The sequence below is a fragment of the Prionailurus viverrinus genome, chromosome F1 (assembly GCF_022837055.1).
Source record: "Prionailurus viverrinus isolate Anna chromosome F1, UM_Priviv_1.0, whole genome shotgun sequence".
NCBI lineage: Eukaryota > Metazoa > Chordata > Mammalia > Carnivora > Felidae > Prionailurus > Prionailurus viverrinus.
This window is the reverse complement of record NC_062577.1, coordinates 10,061,885-10,083,779: the sequence shown is the minus strand read 5'-3', so window position 1 is coordinate 10,083,779 and position 21,895 is coordinate 10,061,885. Positions and strand designations below refer to the sequence as shown.

Genomic DNA, 21,895 nt, shown 5'->3' with positions numbered 1-21,895 from the left:
TTTATCATATTTGGAAAATTATTGGCTAATTATTGGATAATTATTTCCAAAATTATCATATTGGAAAATTATTTCTTCTGGGACTTCAATTACAGGTATATTAGGCCACTTTATTATTTTTTTGTTTATTTATCTATTTATTTATTTATTTATTTACTTACTTACTTACTTACTTACTTACTTACTTACTTACTTACTTACTTACAGCGTGCCTGAGCAGGGTAGGTGCACAGAGAGGGAGAGAGGGAATCCCAAACAGGCTCCACACTATCAACGCAGAGCCCAGTGTGGCACTTGATGTCATGAACCATGAGATCATGACCTGAGCCTAAATCAAGAGTCAGATTCTTAACTGGCTGAGCTACCCAGACCCCCTGTTAGGCCACTTTATACTTTCTACGTAATTCACTGATAATCTTTACATTTTTGCTGGGTTTTTTTTTTCCTTTTTTAAATTTGGAAAGTTTCTGTGGCTATGTCTTCAATTTTATTAATCTTTTCTAATCTCTAAATTACTATCCCACTTAATATATGATCTCAGTCATTAGAGTGTCCATTGCTAGAATTTGATTTGAATCTTTTTTATAGCTTCCATGTCTCTACCTAAGTTTCAGAACATCTTGAAAATGGTTGTCTGTTAATGTTTCTATCTGAATATTCTAACCTTGGTGTCAATTCCAGGACGGTTTCAGTTAGCTGAGTTTTCTTCTCCTTACAGGTTTTATTTTCCTGCTTTTGTAAATGGCTTTTAATTTTTGATTGAATTCCTGAGAGTATGAAATTTACATTGTTTGGTGTTGGATATTTTTTTATTCCTATAAATATTTTTGAACTTCCCGCTGGGACATAGTTAAATTACTTGGAAGCAGTTTGATTCTTTTGGATGTTTCTATTACGATTTGGTAGCATGGATATAGCAGCGTTTAGTCTAAAGATTATGATTTCCTACTTTCAGGGCAAAACCCTTCTGAGTACTTTACCTAATGCCACATGAATTATGAAGTTTCTACTATGGCTGGGAGAAACAAGCATTATTTCCAGCCTTGCATGTTCACCATGTACTTTGTCTTCCAATTCTGTTACTTTGTTTGGCTTCTAGCCTCAGATTCCTAACTCACGTGGCTAGTTAGAACACAAGGTAGTTCTCCACAGAACTCCAGAATTCTCTTTGTGTACAGCTTTCTCCTCCTGGTACTCTTTTCTGTGAACTCTAGCCAGTTTGGCTTCCCTGGTCTCTTGGTTCCATCTCTTCAACTCTGGGTGTCTTTTGGGTTTGGCCAGGATTTTCCCTCTCTGTGTCATGTCTGAGAGACTCTCAAGGCAGTATTCTGGGGCAATCATAGAGCCATTTCATTTATTTCTTATCTGTTGGGTCACTGTCCTTCATTACCTGATGTTCATTGCTGTGAAAACCTTTGTTTTGTATATTTTAATCTGGTGGTGGCTGTGGTTGTTACTGTTTCAGGTAAGGGTTTAAATCTGGTGCCTGTTATTCTGTCATACTAATTTCCTAGAGCTGCCAAAACAAAGTATCACAAACTGGCTCATTTAATAAAACAACAGAAATTTATGCTGTCATAGTTTCTGCAGGTTAGAAAGCCAAAATCAAGGTGTTAGCAGGACCGTGTTCCCCCTGAAGGCTCCATAGAAGAATCCTTCTTTGGCTCTTCCTAGCTTTTGGTAGCTTCCCATAATCCTTGGTGTTTCTTGGCTTATGGCTGCATCGCTCCATTCTGTGCCCCCATCTTCACATGGCTGCCCTCCCATTGTAGCCGTGTCCTCTACCATTCTTACAAGGACATCAGTCATTGGATTCAAGGTCCACCCTGATCCAATATGACCTCATCTTAACTAATTACTTCTGCAAAGACCCATTTCCAAATAGGGTCAAATTCTGATGTTCTATGGGACATGAATTTTGGAAGAACACTATTTAACCCATTATATCTCTTTTGGTTGCAAGCAGAATTCTACTATTTGCTTTTTCAACACAATTTCATTAAAAAAAATTTTTTTAGAGAAATCGATTCATTGAGTGCTAAAACACTGTTTAAATCAGAGAGTATACAATACAAATTTTTAATCCCAGTTTTTTAAGTGTATTTCTTCGTTTGTTGTCATGAATATTAGGAGAACAGAACTAAAATACATCAAAGATAGTCACACACATCCCACAATATTTACAGGGAATACCTTCTGTCTTTCCATGGAAAGACAGCATGGAAAACAGGGTCAGAATGATCCTGTAGAAACTTCCTAATGAAAACAACCCAGTCAGCTTATCTTAAAGTTGAGCATGGCTGCCACAGAACCCCATCCAGGGCTCCCGTGCTTCCTTTGCTGCTCCAAAGATACTGTGCCAATTGGGCAATGCTTGTGTATAGCCACCATATGGGACGCAAAAAGTCCAAGGTCCCTAAAACAGGACTAGGTCCTGGGGACACTCCCCTCCCTCCCAGATCCATCTGAAAGATACTTTAGATTTCAAGACAACTTTAAAACCTTTTAATAGTACCTTGCATGGAGAGTCAGCATGATGCAGTAGTGTAAATACATGAGCTTTGGATTCAGATAGGCTTGAATTTTAATTTAGCTCTATCACTTTCTTACTGTGTGGCTAAGGCAAGTTATTTAACTTCTCTGAACCTGGGACTGCCTGTCTGTAAAATTTATAATACTTCTTTTCCCACAAAATTTTCTTAGAGATAAAATGGTTTGCTGTTTATATATCAACTAGTACAGTGCCTGCTATACAGTAGCCTTAATTAGTATGAATTCCCTTTACATCTCCAATATTTGTTAAATAAGTTACATATTTATAACTATTGCATATATTTCTTATTTTCATAAAGATACAGAGATGGTTTATAAGAACACATGAAATGCTGTAAAGTAATGAATAAACCAAGGCCATAGTACTATGTTGATCGTAATAGCCTAAAAATTCTGACAAACCTTTCAAGTCTGAACTCTGAAGCTTCCTGTCAGTCAAGACAAAATGGAAAATATTGTGTGTTACAAATTCTCACTGTCAAAAGGGATGAATCATAGGAGTTTCTTAGGAGAACCTAAACATTTTTATTATAGTATCTAAAAGAAATTTTACTTAGAATTAGTAAACAGTGCCTTAACTTTGTCTAGTGTCACAACTGTGTTACTGAATTTAATATGACCATTATCTATAGTAACTATCAGAAAATCAGTTTGAGTATGAAAAATAGATTTTAGTATCCTCACACTTAGCTCTAGCTATATTATATGTTTTGGATTATAGTTCTTTTTGTTATTATTAGTGAGCATACACTTTTATATTAGTTTCAGGTGTGCAATATAGTGACACTATACACAGTATTTCCATACATCACCCTGTGCCCGTCACAGGTGCACTCCTTAATCCCCATCACCTATTTTACCTGTCTTCCCCTCCCCTCTGGTAACCATCAGTTTGTTCTTGGATTATAGTTCTTTTTATCGTAGCAGCTCCTAGTTGTTGAAGTTTTACCTTGTTTTCTACATGTATCAAATTATTTTTCCATCTGCCTGTCTCACTATTTATTAACATATACCTTTAATGCCATTTGCTTACAATTAAGCTCTAAGCTCCAAGAAGGTAGGAATCATTATCTTGTTTTGGTTAGTGCCCTTCTCAGGATCATAAGAAAATGATTTTGTGTGTGTGTGTATGTATATAGTTTTAGTTTTTATAACATATGTATTTCTCAGTAACAACCAATGTTTTCTAATGAGCCAACTAATAATAAATTAAAAATTTTTAAATATAATCTTCTTAGAACTACATCTGTTACTATGCTGAGTAGAAATGATTTATTAAATTGTTGATTCAGTATGCCAGTCATTTTACACTCACCTGTTTTACTCTTTTAGTTGCTCTTTATCTGCTTCTGAATCTTGCTGAGGATACACGCACAGAACTGAAGATGAGGAACAAGAACATAGTTCACATGCTGGTGAAGGCTCTTGATCGGGACAATTTTGAGCTACTTATTCTAGTTGTGTCATTCTTGAAGAAACTCAGCATTTTTATGGAGAATAAAAATGATATGGTAACTTACATTTAAATAGTCCATGTTCACCATTTTCAAGTTAGAAATATTTTGATAAGAAATAAACACATTATTCCCCTACTGAGATTGTTCTGAATGAAAATTTTACAATGGCAGTAACTCTCTTAAATGGCTTCATTAGGAAGTATATTCCTTATTAGTTCATACTATACTAAATTGAAACTATCTGAATAAAAAATGTTTCCTAATATATTGTATAGGATGAGTCTTTCCATATTAAACATAATATGTAGAAAGTAATTTAAACTTAACATTGTCCTTCAGAAGCATCTGGTTTGTTATTTTCCTTTAAATTATTTTTTTCTCCCGCATTTCTGATGTTGGTGTGCGGAATTGCAATCTAGCCCAGTCTTTCCTTTTTCGCCTCCCATCCCAGTTGGTAGCCACAACTTGTTGATTCTACTTACGTGTCTCTTGAAGCTGTACCTCCTTTTTATTCTCGGTGCTGTTGTATTAGTTCATGCCATCTTTATTTACACCCTCTTCCTTTCTTGTTGAATATTATAGTAGGCTTCTATTTGCCATCTTATATTGTGTTGATGGGTGATCTTTCAGAAATACAAGTTGATTATATAGTATTTCCCCTTCTGAAAAGTATACACAATTCAGAAATAATGTAAAGGTAGAGTAGAAATTATCTGCTTTTTCCCCACATCATTAAAAAAGCTTTGTAAGCACAGTGTTACACTGTATAGATATTATATTAACCAGAACTTGTTTTCAGATATTTAAGTTGTTTATAATTATAGCTATTTTAAAAAACACTTGAGTGGACACATTTGTACATGCATCATTGTCTATATTTCTGATTAATTTCTTAGGATAGATTCCTAGATGTGGAGTCATTAGATCATTGGCCTTAACTGTATTGAGGACCATTTTAGAAGTATATGCCAATACAGTCATTATATGACTGTGTATTATTGGTATAAGTAGATTCTCTTTCAGATAGTCTAAATATATAGTATTTCTGCCTGTTTTTTCCTTCTTTTGAACTTAAAAAGTACTTCTTTAGGAAGTACCTTATGCTTATTGAATGGCACAGCATGCTCTTTGAAAACCTGAGACTGTTAACATCAGATTTAATAAGTGCCTTGAATTCTGATACTTGAAATACATGAAATTTTATTTTAACCACAGATATTTAGTATCTGTCATTTTCATCATTAGTATATAATTATTGATGATCACTGTATGCCTGATATTAAGATTGAATTTACTTAGATTAATAAAAAATATGTTTTTTGTTTTCATTGATATTATTTTAAAGAAGAATATGATGAGATGGTGATATATACACTCTTGAGTAGAGTGTAGGTAAATAATTGCTTTCTCTTGCTACAAGTTGAAATAATTCTTCCATTTTTGTGTTTAGATTAAGTTCACCTTTAGTACGTTTGCAAAATTCAAATTAATTTGCCATCAGCATGTATCTACTACATTTTGGTTAGATTTGTATTTAGGAAATAAACTTCTTATGTGTTCATTCTATCAAAAGTGATCTCAAAATTATTATTAAAAATAATTTTCTGGTAAGGTCATAGATTTGGAAGATACCATATAAATTGTCTCATCAAATCTCACTTTTCATTGAGGAGGAAAAACTGAGGTTCAGAAAAGGTCATTTATCCAAGGTCATAAAAATGATGCAATTAGCCAGATTTTTACCATAGATGGCATGCATTTCATCTTTCACTGTGGAAGAAGTACATTTTATTTAAAGGCATTGGTAGAATCAGGATTTTCAGAGCTTGACTAGACCTTACATCTATGTCTAGATCTAGCTAATTTTGCAGATAAATTAGCAGAAAATCAGAGAGGTTAAGGAATTTGCTCAAAGAAACATCTGTGGGTATTTGGCTTCCTACTCTTTCTCTCTGCTCCCAGGGCAAAACAAAACAAAAAATCTTTATGTTTTTTAAAAAGATATTTTTGGCAAAGATTAAGTGTCAGCAACTTTTAAATGTTGGCCTCTAGGAACACTGAAAAAGAATTGGCTGAAATAAATTTGCTGATAGATTGTTAATAAACTGTCACTTTATATAAAACATTTAGTAAAAGTACTAATTAATTATAAATTCCATTTTATAGACATAGATTTGAAAAGGGCATTGCATGTTGAGATAATTATTAAATTTAGCTTGTGGGATTGGGCTTTTATCAATCAAAAACACATGATTAGAAGGCTATGTCTAGTGTTTGACCATCTGATTGGACCACATGGTACATACTTCACATTCCATTTTTTGCAATGGAAATGCAAATTAATTTTTTAAAACTCTCATTACTTTATTAGGTTTGCTATAACAACCATTGTGTAATGTTCTTATTTCAAAAGAAATTTATTAACTTGATTTAATTAGTAACAGATGAAGCCTGTGGCAATTTTATTTAAAAGGGGTGGAGAGGAGGAATTGTTGCTTTGTTTTTGAGGATGTATTATTTGTCTAAATAAAGTGTTCATTTTACTGTTGATGTGAACTAATACTGACCTTTTTAGGGTTAATATATTTTAAAGGAAATTTAATTTACTTAAAAAAGTCTTTCAATTAATGATTTAAATTGACTTTGCCTATTTACTAAATAAATACAATATAACAAAAAGGGAATAAGAAATATTAGAATATGATTTTAATAGGAACAAGAGAAAGGGTATATATTCCTTATATTTCTTATTTTCTTACTAAGTTTGAGAGGTTTTTTAAAATATTTTAAAATTTTGAATAGGTCTTTTAACAGTTATTATGTTTTGTAAGTATTTTCTCCTTTTCTATGACTTGTCTTTTCATAAAGCAGAAGGTTTTGTTATGAGGTCGAGTATATCAAAAAGTGTTTTTAATAGATTGCATTTTGGTGTTGTACCTAAGAAATATTTGCTTAACTCAAGATCCCAAAAAGTTTTCCCTGTTTTCTCTGAGAAATTTTGTAAGATTTGTGTTATTTTTGTTCTAGTTTAGGATATCCATTTTTAGTTAATTTTATATGTGGTACAAGGTATGGATCAAGATTCATGTTTGAATATAGATGTCCAGTTGTTCCAGCCCCATTTGTTGAAAAACCTGTCCTTTCTCCACATAATTGTCTTTGCAATTGCTTTTGTACTTCTGTTGAAAATCAATTGGCTATATATGTGTGGTTTTATTTTTGTACTGTCTCGTATTTAATTTATCTACCTGTCTGTGCTTTCACTGATATATCTTTGTCTTTATTACTGTAGCTTTATAGTAAGTCTTAAAATCAGATAGTATAAGACCTCAAATGTTATTATTCTCTTTCAAATTATTCTGGCTATTTCATATTGTTTACCTTTCTATATACATTTAGAATCAACTAGTCTATTTCTTAAAAAAATAAAAATTAAAAATCCTGGAATCTTGACTGGGATTGCATTAACTCTATCCGCAGGATTCAATATATTAACTATACTGGATTTTCCTCCATGAGTATGGTATAGCTCTCCATTTATTTAGAAACTTCTTGATCTCTTCCATCATTTTATGGCTTTTAGCACATATATTTTGCACATATTTTGTTAGATTTATACCTAAGTGTTTTGGCATTAGAAATAATAGGGTTTTTTTTGTTTTGTTTTTTATTTTAGGGAGAGAGAGCATAAGCGGGAGACAGTGGCAGAGGGAGAGAGAGAATCTTAAGTAGGCTTTATGCTGAGTGTGGAGCCTGACATGGGGCTCAATCCCATGATCCCAGGATCATGACCTGAGCTGAAATCAAGAGTCAGACAACTCAATTACTGAGCCACACAGGCACCCAGCTATAGTAGTTTTTAAAAAATAAATGGTTTCCTGTTATTGACGGATAGCATACAGAAGTTACATTTGACTTTTGTAAATTTTCCTTGTGTCCTATGACCTTGCTGAATTCAGTTTTTAATTATAATGGCTCTTTGTAGATTCTTGGAGATTTGCTAAGTGGACAATTATGTTATCTATAAACAAATTTTTATTTCTTTAATTCTAATCTGCATGTCCTTTGTTTCTTTTTCTTTCTTTCTTTCTTTCTTTCTTTCTTCCTTCCTTCCTTCCTTCCTTCCTTCCTTCCTTCCTTCCTTCCTTCCTTTCTCTTATTGTACTGGTTAGGTCCTCTAGTATGATGTTAAAAAGGAATGCTGTAAGTGGATACCCCTTTCTTTTTACTGATCTTAGGCAGAAAACAATTCTTTTACTATTAAATATGATATTAAGTAGGTTTTTTTGTAGATACTGTATCAGTTTACTTAAGTTCTATTCTATTTCTGGTTTGCTGAGACTTTATCGGGAATGGATGTTGGATTTTTTTAAGTGTCTTTTCTATTTTTTTTTTCAACGTTTATTTATTTTTGGGACAGAGAGAGACAGAGCATGAACGGGGGAGGGGCAGAGAGAGAGGGAGACACAGAATCGGAAACAGGCTCCAGGCTCTGAGCCATCAGCCCAGAGCCCAACGCGGGGCTCGAACTCACGGACCGTGAGATCGTGACCTGGCTGAAGTCGGACGCTTAACCGACTGCGCCACCCAGGCGCCCCTTAAGTGTCTTTTCTACATCAGTTGAGATGAGCACATGGTTTTTCTTCTTTAGACTGTTGATACAGTGAATTGTGTTAATTGACTTTAGATAGAGCCAGTCTTGCATTCTGAGGAGAAACACCACTTGGTCACGATATATTATCTTTTTATATATTGTTAGATTCGATTAGGTAATATATTGTTGAGGATTTTTGTATATGTGTTTATGAGGGAATACTAGTTTATAGTTTTCTTATGATGACTTGGTCTGGTTTTGCTATTAGAATAACAGTGTTCTTATAGAATGAGTTGGGGGAGCATTCTGATTTTAATTTTTCTGGAAGGGTTGGTGTAGAATTGGTATCATTTCAATCTAAATATTTAAAAAAACTATTAATTTTATTTTTGAGTGGTAGCTTTGTAGTTTTAATCTTTCAAGGAATGTATCCATTTCATCTATGTTGTCAAATGTATGGGCAAACAAGTTTTTGTACTTTTTCCTTCTTACGTTTTTAAAGTCCAAAGGTGTGAGGTGATTATTCCTCATTTCATTACTGATATCGGTAATTTGTTTCTTTTCTCTTTCCCTGTCTCTTTTTTTGTAAGTTAGTGGTTTGTCAATATTATTGATATTTTCAGATAGCCAGCTTTTGGTTTGATTTGGGGAATATATTTTCACTGAATTGAAAATTCTAGGTTGACATACTTTATAAATACCACTTCATTATTTTCTGGCTTTCATAGTTTTTGACACGAAGTGTGAGGTAATTCTTATCTTTTGTCTTCTATATGTAATGAGTCTTTTATTTTCTACCTGCCTCCAAGATTTTATCTTCGCTTTTCAACAGTTTGAACATATATCCCTCTAGGCGCGCGCGCACGCGCGTGTGTGTGTGTGTGTGTGTGTGTGTTGTATTCTACTTGGAATTCTCTGAGCTTGTATGTGTGATTTGATTCTTTCCTTGTTTTTGGAAAATCCTTGGCCATTATCTCTTCAAGTATTGCTTCTGTCCCTTTCTGTGTCTCTTCTGCCGGATTTCAATTATACCTGTTAATCCATATGATATTGTCTCATGGCTCTTTGATACTGTGTTGTTATTTTATTCTTTTTATTTTTAAAATTAAAAAAAATTTTTTAGTTCAATTTGGAAGATTTCTATTAATCTACCTCCAGGCTTACTTATTCTGTCATTAGCTATATCACATCTGTTTTTGAGCCCATGAAGGTTTTCTTCATCTCTGTATTGTGTGTGTATGTGTGTGTGTATTTAACATTTCCATTTAATTCTTTTAGTATCTTTTTCTTCAAAATTCTCTGTTCATTCATATTACCCATTTTTTTCCAGTAGAGCCTTTAACATATTAATCATGTTAAATTATTACTAAATAATAATTCTCTGATATGATTTTAAATTCTCTGATAATTATACAGGTCATATCTAAGTCTGGTTCTATTCACTGCCTTCAGTGGGATATTTTCTTGCTCTTCACGTATCATAATTTTTTATTGAAACCTAGACACCATGTGTTGATTAGTACAGATTGAGATAAATATTGTTTATGTCTGGAAATAGGCAGACTTTATTTTCTAAGCCTTTAGTCATTCTTGTCAGGAGTTACCTTCCACGTCTTATGGGCTCACACCCATGTAGCATTATGTTGTCTTTGGTATGGGGTATTGGTTGCCAGAGGGTTTTTCTCAGTGTTCATGTTCCACCCTCCACTTCAGACTTTCCTGGTGTGTCTGTGACTCAAAGAGGACCTCTCACTTCATTTTAACACTCTCTCAGCAATGTACTGCTATTACTTGTTACTTGGCTTTTGCTAATATGGTGCCGGGTTCAGAGAGGGGGAAAGAGGAGATTCTTTTGTTGTTCTGATTTAGCCTTCAGGCAGTCTTAGGCTGGTCCCATGTCCATAGTTATACTTGTCAGCAGTGGGGCTTCCGCAGTCATCCCGTCAACACCTCTCCTCTGGAAACAGGAACGGAAAAGAACAGAGAAGAACCGTTTCTTTCCCCCAGCTGCTGTGGGTCTTTACCTGTGTTTTGGATGTGACAGGTTTTGTCGTATTTACCCAAGAAGCTTAATTCTTTTGTTTTTTAGGGGAATAGGAGGAAAAGATCTGGGCAGCATTTTATGCCTCTTCCCTAATGGCAGCGGTTCCCCTCCCCTGAGGCCCCCTCGACTAAGGGGGAAGTTTTCTTCCATGTCCTGTTCTGTCCCCAGTTTTTCTTGTGACCTTCCGATCAGGTCCCTGAAAAGACCTTGCGAGTGGTTGCAAACACCCTGAGCATCTGCAGCGTCACATTTCTATAGTCAGGCTTCTTCACAATTTATTTAAAATCTTCCATGCAATCTTCTCTCCCAGTTCTGTGGCAACTCTGTTTTTTTCCAGTGAACCACCCTGTGTATATAAACCAGCGCTCATGGCCCTTCTCTCCTTCAGGGTACCTACCTTCCTTATATTTCAGGCCAGTTGATTTCCTTGGAACCTCAGCTCTTTGATGTTTTGTTTTGTTTTGTTTTGTTTTGTTTTGTTTTTTAAATGATTATTTTTAAGACAGAGACAGAGCATGAATGGGGGAGGGTCAGAGAGAGGGAGACACAGAATCTGAAACAGGCTCCAGGCTCTGAGCTGTCAGCACAGAGCCCGATGTGGGGCTGGAACTCCCGGACCGTGAGATCATGACCTGAGCCGGTCGGACGCTTAACCGACTGAACCACCCAGGCACCCCAATGTTTTTTGTTTTTTTTTTAAGTTATGATTTTATATCTGGAATTTTCTTCCAGTTAGGGTGGGAACCACATCTTGTCCAGATTTTTATATCCTAAAAGTAAGTTTGAAGTTCTGCCTTTTTTTTTTTCTTTTTCAGAAGATGGGATATACTTTTTATTCACTTTTATATCTCCCACCCTGTCCAGCACAGGGCCAGACACATAGTTCTGCCTATTTTTCTTAATCACTGTGCCTCTACTTGACTAGTTCCATAGCATTTTAATTAATCTCCCTATTTCTATTCTTGCCTCCTTCCAATACATTTTCCACTTTGTAATCAGAAGGATAGTTTTTAAAGAGTTCCTTGAATGCTGAATCTTCCATATCACCCCAAGGCCTTTGCACATGCTATTTTTTTTTTCCATCTAGGCCACTCTTTCCTCTGCCTCTTCAGTTACCTTTAGATAACTTCTGTTCATCCAGGAGATTATTTTTCCTTAGAGAAGCCTTCTTTGACAACTCTTCACATTGAGATTATATCAGATCCACTCATATTTTTTCATGGTACTGGCTTTTGTTTAAATCTTCTTAAGTAACTGTATAATAATTTCTTTATTTCACTCCTTCTAGAATATAAGCTCCATGAAGACAGGTATCATTTCTCCCTTGTTCACCAATATGTAACTGGGACTTAAGTTAAAAAATATTTGTTAAATGAATAAATGAAGCTTAAAAAGTTGTTATTTACTGTAATCAGTGAAGCTAGTGATAGAATTATGGTTCTGTATAAATTTGACAAATCTTTTTCACTGGCCTCTATGGAAATTGTAGGAAGGTAACAAAATATTTACCTGGCCTACTCAGAAGATTAAACTAGGAGAAAGGGAGAACCAAAATTAGAGTCTTTGGAGATGGATTTGTACTTTTTAGTGAAGAGCTCTAGATAGGATTACAGTGTGGCTGTGGAGTGAAGATAGAGGTCTGAAGGAAAAATCATTGTTGGTTTGTCAATTTAGTATTTTTTAAGAAAACCAGTGTTCACTGCTAAGCATGGAATGAGAGGGAAAAAGGTATATTGAGGGCTCAGTTAGCAATGTGACTCTTATGAGGTCAATGAAAGATTGCAGTAAAGGTATGGCAAGGCAAATAAATGCTTTAGTTTTCTAATACAAGAAAAGTAGAGCAACATTACTCATAAGTCTTTCGGTAATGATCGAAGAAACATGTAATTATTTAATAATTTCTCTCCTTTTTAGCCATTGCTTTGTGACAGAGGTGTGAGATATTTTTATAACCAACTTGCTCTGATTGCTACCTTAAGAAAAGTGAATATTGGGGCGCCTGGGTGGCTCAGTCGGTTAAGCGTCTGACTTCGGCTCAGGTCATGATCTCGTGGTCCATGGGTTCGAGCCCCACATCGGGCTCTGTGCTGACAACTCAGAGCCTGGAGCTTGTTTCAGATTCTGTGTCTCCCTCTTTCTCTGACCCTCCCCTATTCATGCTCTCTCTCTGTCTCAAAAATAAATAAATGTTAAAAAAATTTTTAAAAAGAAAAGTGAATATGGGGCTTATGTTACCAAAAAAGTTGTCTTCTATGAGTTCTCACTGTAAAGCAGGCTTCTCTCGAAACAGTTTTATGATCACCTAGAATGAGGGTGAGCAAACTTCTGTAAATGGCCAGGTAGTCAATATTTTAGTCGTCATTTGATGTATTTAACGTTTTATTTATTTTTGAGACAGAGAGAGACAGAGCATGAACGGGGGAGAGGCAGAGAGAGAGGGAGACACAGAATCAGAAGCAGACTCCAGGCTCTGAGCCATCAGCCCAGAGCCCGACGCGGGGCTCGAACTCACGGACCACGAGATCGTGACCTGAGCTGAAGTCGGACGCTCAACCGACTGAGCCACCCAGGCGCCCCTGATGTATTTATTTTTGGTTCATGTGGTCTCTGTTGCAGCTTCTCCTCTCTGCTGTTGTAGCATGATAGCAGTCATAGTCTGTAAACAAATGAGTGTGAGTGCGCTCTAATAAAACTTTATTTACGAAGACTGAAATTTGAATTCTAAACATTTTCATGTGTCATGACATATTATTCATTTGATTTATGTTCAACCATTTGAAAATATAAAAGTCAAAACCATTTTTAGCTCTTTAGCTAGTTTAGCAAACTAGCCATAGTTTGCTGACCCCAACCTGGAGTTTCCACTGTTACGTAGACCAGCTTCTCTACTGAGGTTTTGTTTTTTGTTTTTTTTTAAGGTTTATTTGTTTTTGAGAGAGAGAGCACAAGTGGGAGAGGGGCAGAGAGGGAGGGGGACAGAGGATCCTAAGCAGGCTCCCCGCTGACGGCAGCAAGCCGGACATCGTGGGTCTGAACTCCCAAACCGCAAGATCATGACCTGAGCAGAAGTTGGAAGCTCAAACTACTGAGCCACCCAAGTGCCCCTTCTCTCCTAAGTTTTATAAGATTTTCAAATACCAGATGACTACCAGGTCAAATTAAACATGACAAAAATAAATTTTTTTTTTGTCCTCATTGTCCTATACCCGCTTTTCAGTTTACAGATCTTAGTTAATGAACCCACATTCTCCTTATTGACTGTGCAGAAAAGGGCTTGGGATTGCTCTCCTTAGATAGGCCTTCGCACAAGGCTGACCCGTGGCTGGCATCTGGGAACTTGGATTTCAGGAGTGTTTCCACTGTTCCCTAACTGATAAGGGTCGTTTACTGTGCCTAAACTATTTGCACAAGCAATGTGGTTTTTGCTAAACACCTGCTTTCCTTCTGGGAATCTAGAATTTTAGTTTGTGCTGGCATAGGATTCCTGTGTGACCAGCCCCCAATAAAAACCTTGGGCACTGAGTTTTAGCCTCAATTCAATATTGAAGCACATCCTGGATGACTGTGTGGGGAATGGATTCTAGGAAATTTACACCTCTGGACTTTGCCTCCATGTGCCTTTTCCCTTTTATGATTTTGCTTTGCCTCCTTTCATAATAACAAATGACAGTCACGAAGGTGACTGCATGCTGAGTCCTGTGAGTCCTTCAGCAAATTACTGAACGTTGGGGTACTCTTGGGGACCCCCATCACATTGACCAGGACACAAACCTGAAAGTCATCTTCAGTGCTTCTACTTCACTTCTCATTCAGATGTTTTGACCATATCTCCTAAACATCTCTCAAATTATTTCCTCTTCAACCTCGTTGTCCTTTCTTTGATTCAGACTCCAATCACCTCTCACTTGTCTACTGCAATATTCTTAAGTGCCTACTTTCGATCTCTACCTATTGCAGACTATCCTTATATGATGTCCCTTAATCATTTGTTTGTGTCCTATTCTGTGTATGCATATGTGTATATATGTATGTATGTATTTATATATTGATCTTTATGCTACTAGTCTGACCACATCACCCTCTGGACTTAAAATCATTCAAAGCATTCTTCTTAGCACTAAAAGTTTTTTGTGATTTGTTCAACATCTATTTAATAGGCTCCTGCCATTCCCCAACTTGTATTTTATACTATGTCCATACCAAAGCACTTGCAGTGCCCCAAATAAGCTATTTTATGCCTAAGTGTCTAGCCACTAGCTTTTCTACCTGGATCTCCATTGCCTTTCTTAACCAGAGAGTAAATTATTAGACAGTTTTAAAAACTTTATTCCTAATTTGAAGTCTTTTCTACTCTTCTAGATAGCTTGGTATTCTTTCCATGTTGCTTCAAGAAGACTTCATGCATTCCATTTTTATTACATTGGTTTTTGTTTTTGTTTGTTTCTTTAGAAACAGCGTGTGCGCATGTACTTACAAGAGGGGGAGGTACAGAGAGAGAGAGGGAGAAAGAGAATCTCAAGCAGGCTTTATGCCCAGTGTGGAGCCTGACTGGGGCTTGTCTCACGACCCTGAGATCATGACCTGAGCCAAGGTCAAGAGTCAGACGCTTAAGCGACTAAAGCCACCCAGGCACCCCTATTACATTGTATTTTAATTATTTGTTCTATTTGTCTGCTCTGTTTTTAGACTGTGGAATCCTTAAAGGCTAAGACATGATCTTGTTTGATCTAGCACAGGGCCTGGCACTTTGTAGGTGGCATTCAACAATGTGTTTTCAAAGTCTCAGTGTAATTTGGCTTCAGTTGACACTCTTAAGTGAAGGAAGGATGGGATAATGTAGAAATATGTGTTTTCTCCTCAAAAGTTTGATTTTACAAAAGTTTATAGATTAAAATGAGTAGACAGAGTAACACATAATTATAAAATAGATATACCTAAGGGTAAAAAAAAATTATTTGCAATCTTTTTTGTCGTATTGTACAACTGAACCTCACTGCATTTGTATTATTGTATTACATAGGTGGAAATGGATATTGTTGAAAAACTGGTAAAAATGATACCCTGTGAACATGAAGATCTGCTGAATATCACCCTACGACTTTTACTCAACTTATCCTTTGACACAGGACTGAGGAATAAGATGGTACAAGTTGGACTGCTTCCCAAACTCACTGCACTCCTAGGTATGTCTTTTAAAATCTAATGATGGGGTTGCTTGGAATTTCCAACACCATTGGAAAATTGAGCTCTGTGTTGAAGTCTGCTGAGCAAAAATCATTCTGTATATGTTCTTTGATTGGGAACTCAATACTAAAAATAAGCAGAATGAATGAAAAATGATGTGAGCCAGGATTTCCATGGTGCTATAGAATGAAGGAATAGAAACTTTTAACTCTGACTTCATTTGCCCATGTGAAAGTGAAAAGATAAAAGTACTACCAAGAGCAAGAAGGAAAAATTACTTTCTCTTTAATAGTATTTTTAGGGGCGCCTGGGTGGCGCAGTCGGTTAAGCGTCCGATTTCAGCCAGGTCACGATCTCGCGGTCCATGAGTTCGAGCCCCGCCTCAGGCTCTGGGCTGATGGCTCAGAGCCTGGAGCCTGTTTCCGATTCTGTGTCTCCCTCTCTCTCTGCCCCACCCCCGTTCATGCTCTGTCTCTCTCTGTCCCAAAAATAAATAAATGTTGAAAAAGCAGGTATCATTTAATTCTTGCATTCTGCCATACTGTTAAAATATTGCTTTTGAATACACAAATTTGTGGAGCCTTTTTGTCATTAAGTTGAAAAGGGCATTTTTTTAATAGCATGGGTTAGAAAATATTGCATTGGCACATTTAGTTAATAATACATTGTTTTCTTTTAACTGTTAGCAAGATAACTATATAGCAAAGATGGATTGAATAATTAACTCTTAATGCTCACACATAAGGCTTCTTGGAAGAGGATTAAAAAGTCCTTTATGATCTGTTCAATGTCTGTCTTCATAGGTACTTGCTACTCCCCAACAGATACTTTATTATGTTTATACTGCACATATAACATATATTGAACATATATTATACTGAACTATACGGTTCTCTAAACAAGCCCTTTATACCTAAGTACTTGTCCACCTGCTTTTTTTCTCTACCTGGAATGCCATTGTGTTTTTTAACCAGAAAGTACAATTCTTACCCATCTTTTAAGACTCCGTTCCTTTGTCCAGCACTGCGGTTTCTTTCTTTTTTTTTTTTTTTTGTAGCTTTCTCCTTGTTTTCAAATATTTTTTTAACTGTTAACCACTAGTAGTGTAATAGAAGAGAATGATTTAAAATTAAGTTTATTCTTAGCTGTCTATTATCTATGAATCTTGTCTCTCACTGATATCATTATTTTCTTTATAATACTAGCAATAATATTTATATTGAATGTTTACTGTGCCAGTCATTTTGTTTTGTGCTTTCTTTACATTATCTCGTGGAATCCCTGAGATCTTTACTCACATCTACACAACTGATAAAAGGCACAGCCCACATTCAACCTCAGTTGTGTCTGTTGCCAAAGTTGGATTTCTTAACTACTACATTAAACTACACTGTGTAGTATATTAAGTAGACCATGATTAAGTAGAAAATCCAGTTCTGCAACTCCCCTTAAAATAAAGGAAGTTTTTAGGAAACTTATTTCTTAATCCTTTTCTCAGAATAGGAAAACCTTTCACCAGTCAGTCCAAGAACATTTGGCCTATTGACCAGTCCGCAAATATTGCATAGGACTTTTATTATACAGTGTAGAAGGAACTCTGTTGAGAAGCACTTTCAAAAATTGCTTTTGTGGAACCAAAGCAATACATTTAACAAGGAAACAGGAAAACTTGAGAAGTAAAATTGATGGCACTTTGAATTTAATTCATGTAATCTTTTATCTAGCATGAATCTAGCAGAATTATGTATCAGATATTAGGTTAGATTCTCAGTGTATGCAGATAAGTAAGTTGTATTTCTTGTCCTGAAGGAGTTCATAGGCTATTTGGTTTATTCTGTATTTAGTGACCTACTTTTATGAAACAAATGATTTAAGAGAGATTTGGGGGAAATTACGAACAGGATACGCAGTCTATATTTTATTAACAAATAGTAAATTTTGTGATATGAGATATAGCATTTAATAAAATAATTTCTTTCATCTCTTCTAGAGCTCAATTTCTGGAGTCAGATTGTCTTATTAGAATTATGGCTGTCTTTACTTCTAACTATGTTGTGTTGGGCAAGGTACCCAAACTCTGACCCAGTTTTTGTCCATCTCTAAGATGGGGATAATAATTATAACCAACTTAAGGTTCTTTTGAAGCTTAAATGAGGTATTGTATTACGGAGTGCTTAAAATAGTACTTGACACATAGTATCTTCTTAATAAATATTAGCTATAAATCATTTTTTTACCATCATCACCATCATCATCATTACTTAAAGTGGACATTCTATAAGTGTTGCTGACTTACCTTGATCTGAATACAAATACCTTCAAATAGGTATTATGTCTTTATTGACAAACTAGGTAGCTTATTTATTTTTACTCTCCTGGGATGTGTGCGGTTTGATTCAATTTCAATGCAGTAAAATGTTGAAGATCTACTATGGCAAAACCCAGTGTTAAGCACTATAGGAAAATATTTTTCAATCTATGGATATGTTGAAATTCAAAAGAGAGAATGTTTCCTTACTGGTCCTTCATCGGCAAAATGCCATTTGAGATGCACGTTGACTTTAACCAAGGTGATGTTTATAAAGGAAGAAGAATAGAGGCTGTAGAAAGTATTTCAGGTAAAGTGACCAACATTATCTAAGGCATAGATGGTGCTAAGCCAGTGTGAGGAACAATAACTAAGAATATAGTAGGAGATAACTTTGAAAATAAATGGGGTTTATGTTCTTGTGTGGTATTATGAAGGTTAAGACTATGCTAATAAGTTATACTGAATTTAGCTGATGGTGGGAATCATTGCAGGTTTTTAAACTAGTTGGGTCACAGAGTACTGCTCTAGAGAAATTAATCTGACATTATTCTATTGGATGGACTAGAACTAGAGTCTGCAGAAGAGCATAATAGTCTATTGTAACAGCAAGACCAGAAGTACAGAAAACATGGACTAGGAAAGAGGTAGTATGTCAGATGTGAGGCAAAAGAAATACATATTACAGGTAGACTTAATGTGACATGCTTACTTTTTGAATGTAGGTGATGATAGGAAGACTTCATACCCCATGACTGTTAGAAGTCTAGTGCCAGGGACAGAAAAAGAGAAGTGTGAGGGAAGTAGTTTGAGGAAGCTAGCAATAGATTCAGTGTGAGACATTTTGGAGACAAGTAGAAACATAGGTCTATAGGTCCGGAGGGGTGAGGGTTAAAAAAGGAACACTTACCTTATAGAAGAAAAGTGGGAAGAGGAAACCACCAAAGGAGACATAACAGCCAGAGAAATGTATTTATTTTTTGACAAACACATAAAAAGTATATCAAGTTTAGGCCGTTACTGAGAAGCCATGATAATCTAGGACTCTTCATGCTTCAGAGATGAGGTTTTGAGTAGGAAGAGCAACTGAAAAGTGTTTACCTTGTTTGAGTTATTCTTTCAAAGTGTTGTTACTTCGTTATTTTCTTTGAAATATCATGAATTCCTAAGGCATCGGATTTTACTACACCAAGGAAAGTAAAAAGCTAGCATTATTCAAATCTTGCATTACATAGGTAGAAGTAGAAGATCTGAAAAATTTCTAAGAAGATCTGAAAAATTTCTACCTCTGTTATCTGTAAAAACAGATTAAAAGCAGAATGATTTTGTTGAGATGCTTATGGGTAGCTTACCTTCATAACTTCTTGGCTTACCTTTGTATGATAAATAAAATAGGTTGATAGTTAAATCCTCACAAGAACAGCCACAAAAATTTTCTGGGAGAACAAATTGAAAAAAATATGGAATGGTGTTGTGATTTGAATAATTGTTAAAAGTGTACAGAAATTTGGGTACAGCTTAACTTTTTTGCCATATGAGGAATCAGTATACTTTGTAAACTCATGACAACTTTGATCTATCTGAGGACTAATAAGTAGGCTCTAAAATCCTTCCTCTTTAGGTAAAGATTATGTCCCATCTTTTCTTCCCTTTTTGTTCACTGCTCACAAGTTATTGAATTTTAACCTGAGCAATTTCTTTCTTTTCAAATGTTCATGTATCTTTTGCTTAATAACTTTGTTTAGTTCCACCTTTTCATTCTCTACTTACAAGCCATGGAAGCAATGGCAATCATACATAGTAAACAAAAGAGAATATCTACTGATATTCCAGGATCAAGGAAAGGGAGAAAATGTACATATTGAAGAGAAATTAAAATATACTAGAGAACAGTGACTTCAGCTTCTGTAAAATGCTTCAGAATGCCTATAAGTATTTAGAATATACAGGTTTACATCTGTTTACGTATCATACATTCTTTTAATTATTTTAAAGACACTGTTGTTTTCTACTTTTTTATTTAAATTATGAGTTAAATAAGCTTCTGTGGGCCTTTTATAAGGTAAGCCTATGGGGAAAAAAAGCATTTCAAATTCCAAATAACTGACTTCAGTATGAGTTTTTAGAACATAACCATTTTGTAAACTTTATAATTGTTTGTATTTATCATCGTCCAAAAATGGCCCTTTTATTCATCATTTCCCACGAAAAACCTGTCAACTGTATTAGTGGAAGACAAGGCTATGATTATTAATAAACAACCTTAAGATCCCAGTACCTTAAGACACATCAAAGATTTACTTCTTCCTCATATTATATATCCATAATAAGTGAGTAGAAAGTGTTGGTCCGTGTCACCATGAGAGACCAAGACTAACAGAATCTCTGGGTCACCATGGCACCAGGGAAGAGAGAAAGAGAAAAGGCAGAGTTGTAAACTTCTCTTGAAGACTTCCACTCTGAACTGACAAATATAATTTTTGCTTACACTTGGCAGTGATAACAGCAAGTCACATGGCCATGCCGAACTTTAAAGGGTTGGCAAATGTTTGGAAGGATTAGAAGTAGAATATTGGTGCGTTAGCAACCTAACAATCCTGAAAGGTATTTTCCAGTTTTTCTGAATTTTCTTTTACTTATTTTTTCAGATTTTTATTTTTATTTTTTATTTTTTAATGCTTATTTTTGAGAGAGAGAGAGAGAGAGAGAGAGAGAGAGAGGCAGAGATAGAGGGAGACATTGAATTCAAAGCAGGCTCCAGGCTCTGAGCTGTCAGCACAGAGCCCGATGTGGGGCTCGAACTCACGAACTGTGAGATCATGACCTGAGCCAAAGTTGGACACTTAACTGACTGAGCCACCCAGGCGCCCCAGATTTTTATCTTTAAGTAATCTCTGTGCACATGTTGAGGCTCAAACTCACAATCCTGAGATCAGGAGTCACATTCTGTGCTGACTGAGCCAGCCAGGCACTTATGAATTTTATTTTAGCTGAGTTTCCAGGATTACCAGAATCTGTTAAAAAAATACATCCTGAGACATTATAGCAATACTACCATATGTAGTGTATCTAACTACTATAGTACCACAGAGCACATTAATTAAAAGCTAGAATTCTGGAGCCATACTATATGACTTTGAATATTGGCTTCATCTGTTATTAGCTATGTGATACTGTGTAAATTATTTAACCTATGTGTCCATTTTCTCATCTTCAGTATATAGATAATAATGTATGTTAATAAGGAAAGGTTAAATAAGAGTACAGTGTTAGGAAATTATATAGAATACAAACTATAGATATCCAAGGAATGGGTCTTTCTGATAAGAAAGTTTTCTCAGCTTATAACATTAAGGGTATTTAATCATTTTATATAAAGTTCTTTAAAATTGATTACATGTTTCTTTTCATAAATGTTTTCTTAAATGTACTTTTAATACCATAAACGTCATTTAAATTTTTATTGAGAAGTGTAGTGTGGTGGTTAGTACGATAGGCTTTGGAACCAGAGTACCTGCGTTCACCTGCTATATGAGTTTTTTTAATCATTGAGTCAAGATAATTTATTATACAGGAATGTAAATATTACTGTGCTCAACTATTTCCCCTTACTAAATGGCCTCAGAATTCCATGTATTTAAATGTTTTATGTACAGGTTTTCTGTTTTCCCCTCTTATTTTTAGCTGTCACTTCTCATTTCTTCTGTTCCAGAAGCAATTCTATAGCAGCAATTTTCCTCTCTCTAATGATATAT

At 35.4% G+C, this 21,895-nt stretch overlaps 1 protein-coding gene and 1 long non-coding RNA gene across 5 annotated transcripts in view; one reads left to right on the top strand and one right to left on the bottom strand.

The window, feature by feature from the left end:
* Window positions 1-21,895, top strand: part of KIFAP3 (kinesin associated protein 3) — a 169,698-nt gene that overhangs the window by 57,481 nt on the left and 90,322 nt on the right. For all 4 annotated transcript variants that reach the window (XM_047840887.1, XM_047840889.1, XM_047840890.1 and 1 more), the window contains 2 exons: window positions 3,886-4,064; window positions 15,669-15,831. In XM_047840887.1, the coding sequence (XP_047696843.1) occupies window positions 3,886-4,064; window positions 15,669-15,831 (342 nt within the window). The remainder of the gene's footprint in view (window positions 1-3,885; window positions 4,065-15,668; window positions 15,832-21,895) is intronic.
* LOC125155502 (uncharacterized) lies at window positions 19,172-20,741 on the bottom strand. The gene is made up of 3 exons (XR_007148248.1): window positions 20,419-20,741; window positions 19,514-19,576; window positions 19,172-19,323 (listed from the first exon to the last, which is right to left on the bottom strand). It is a non-coding gene; the product is annotated as an uncharacterized LOC125155502 (long non-coding RNA).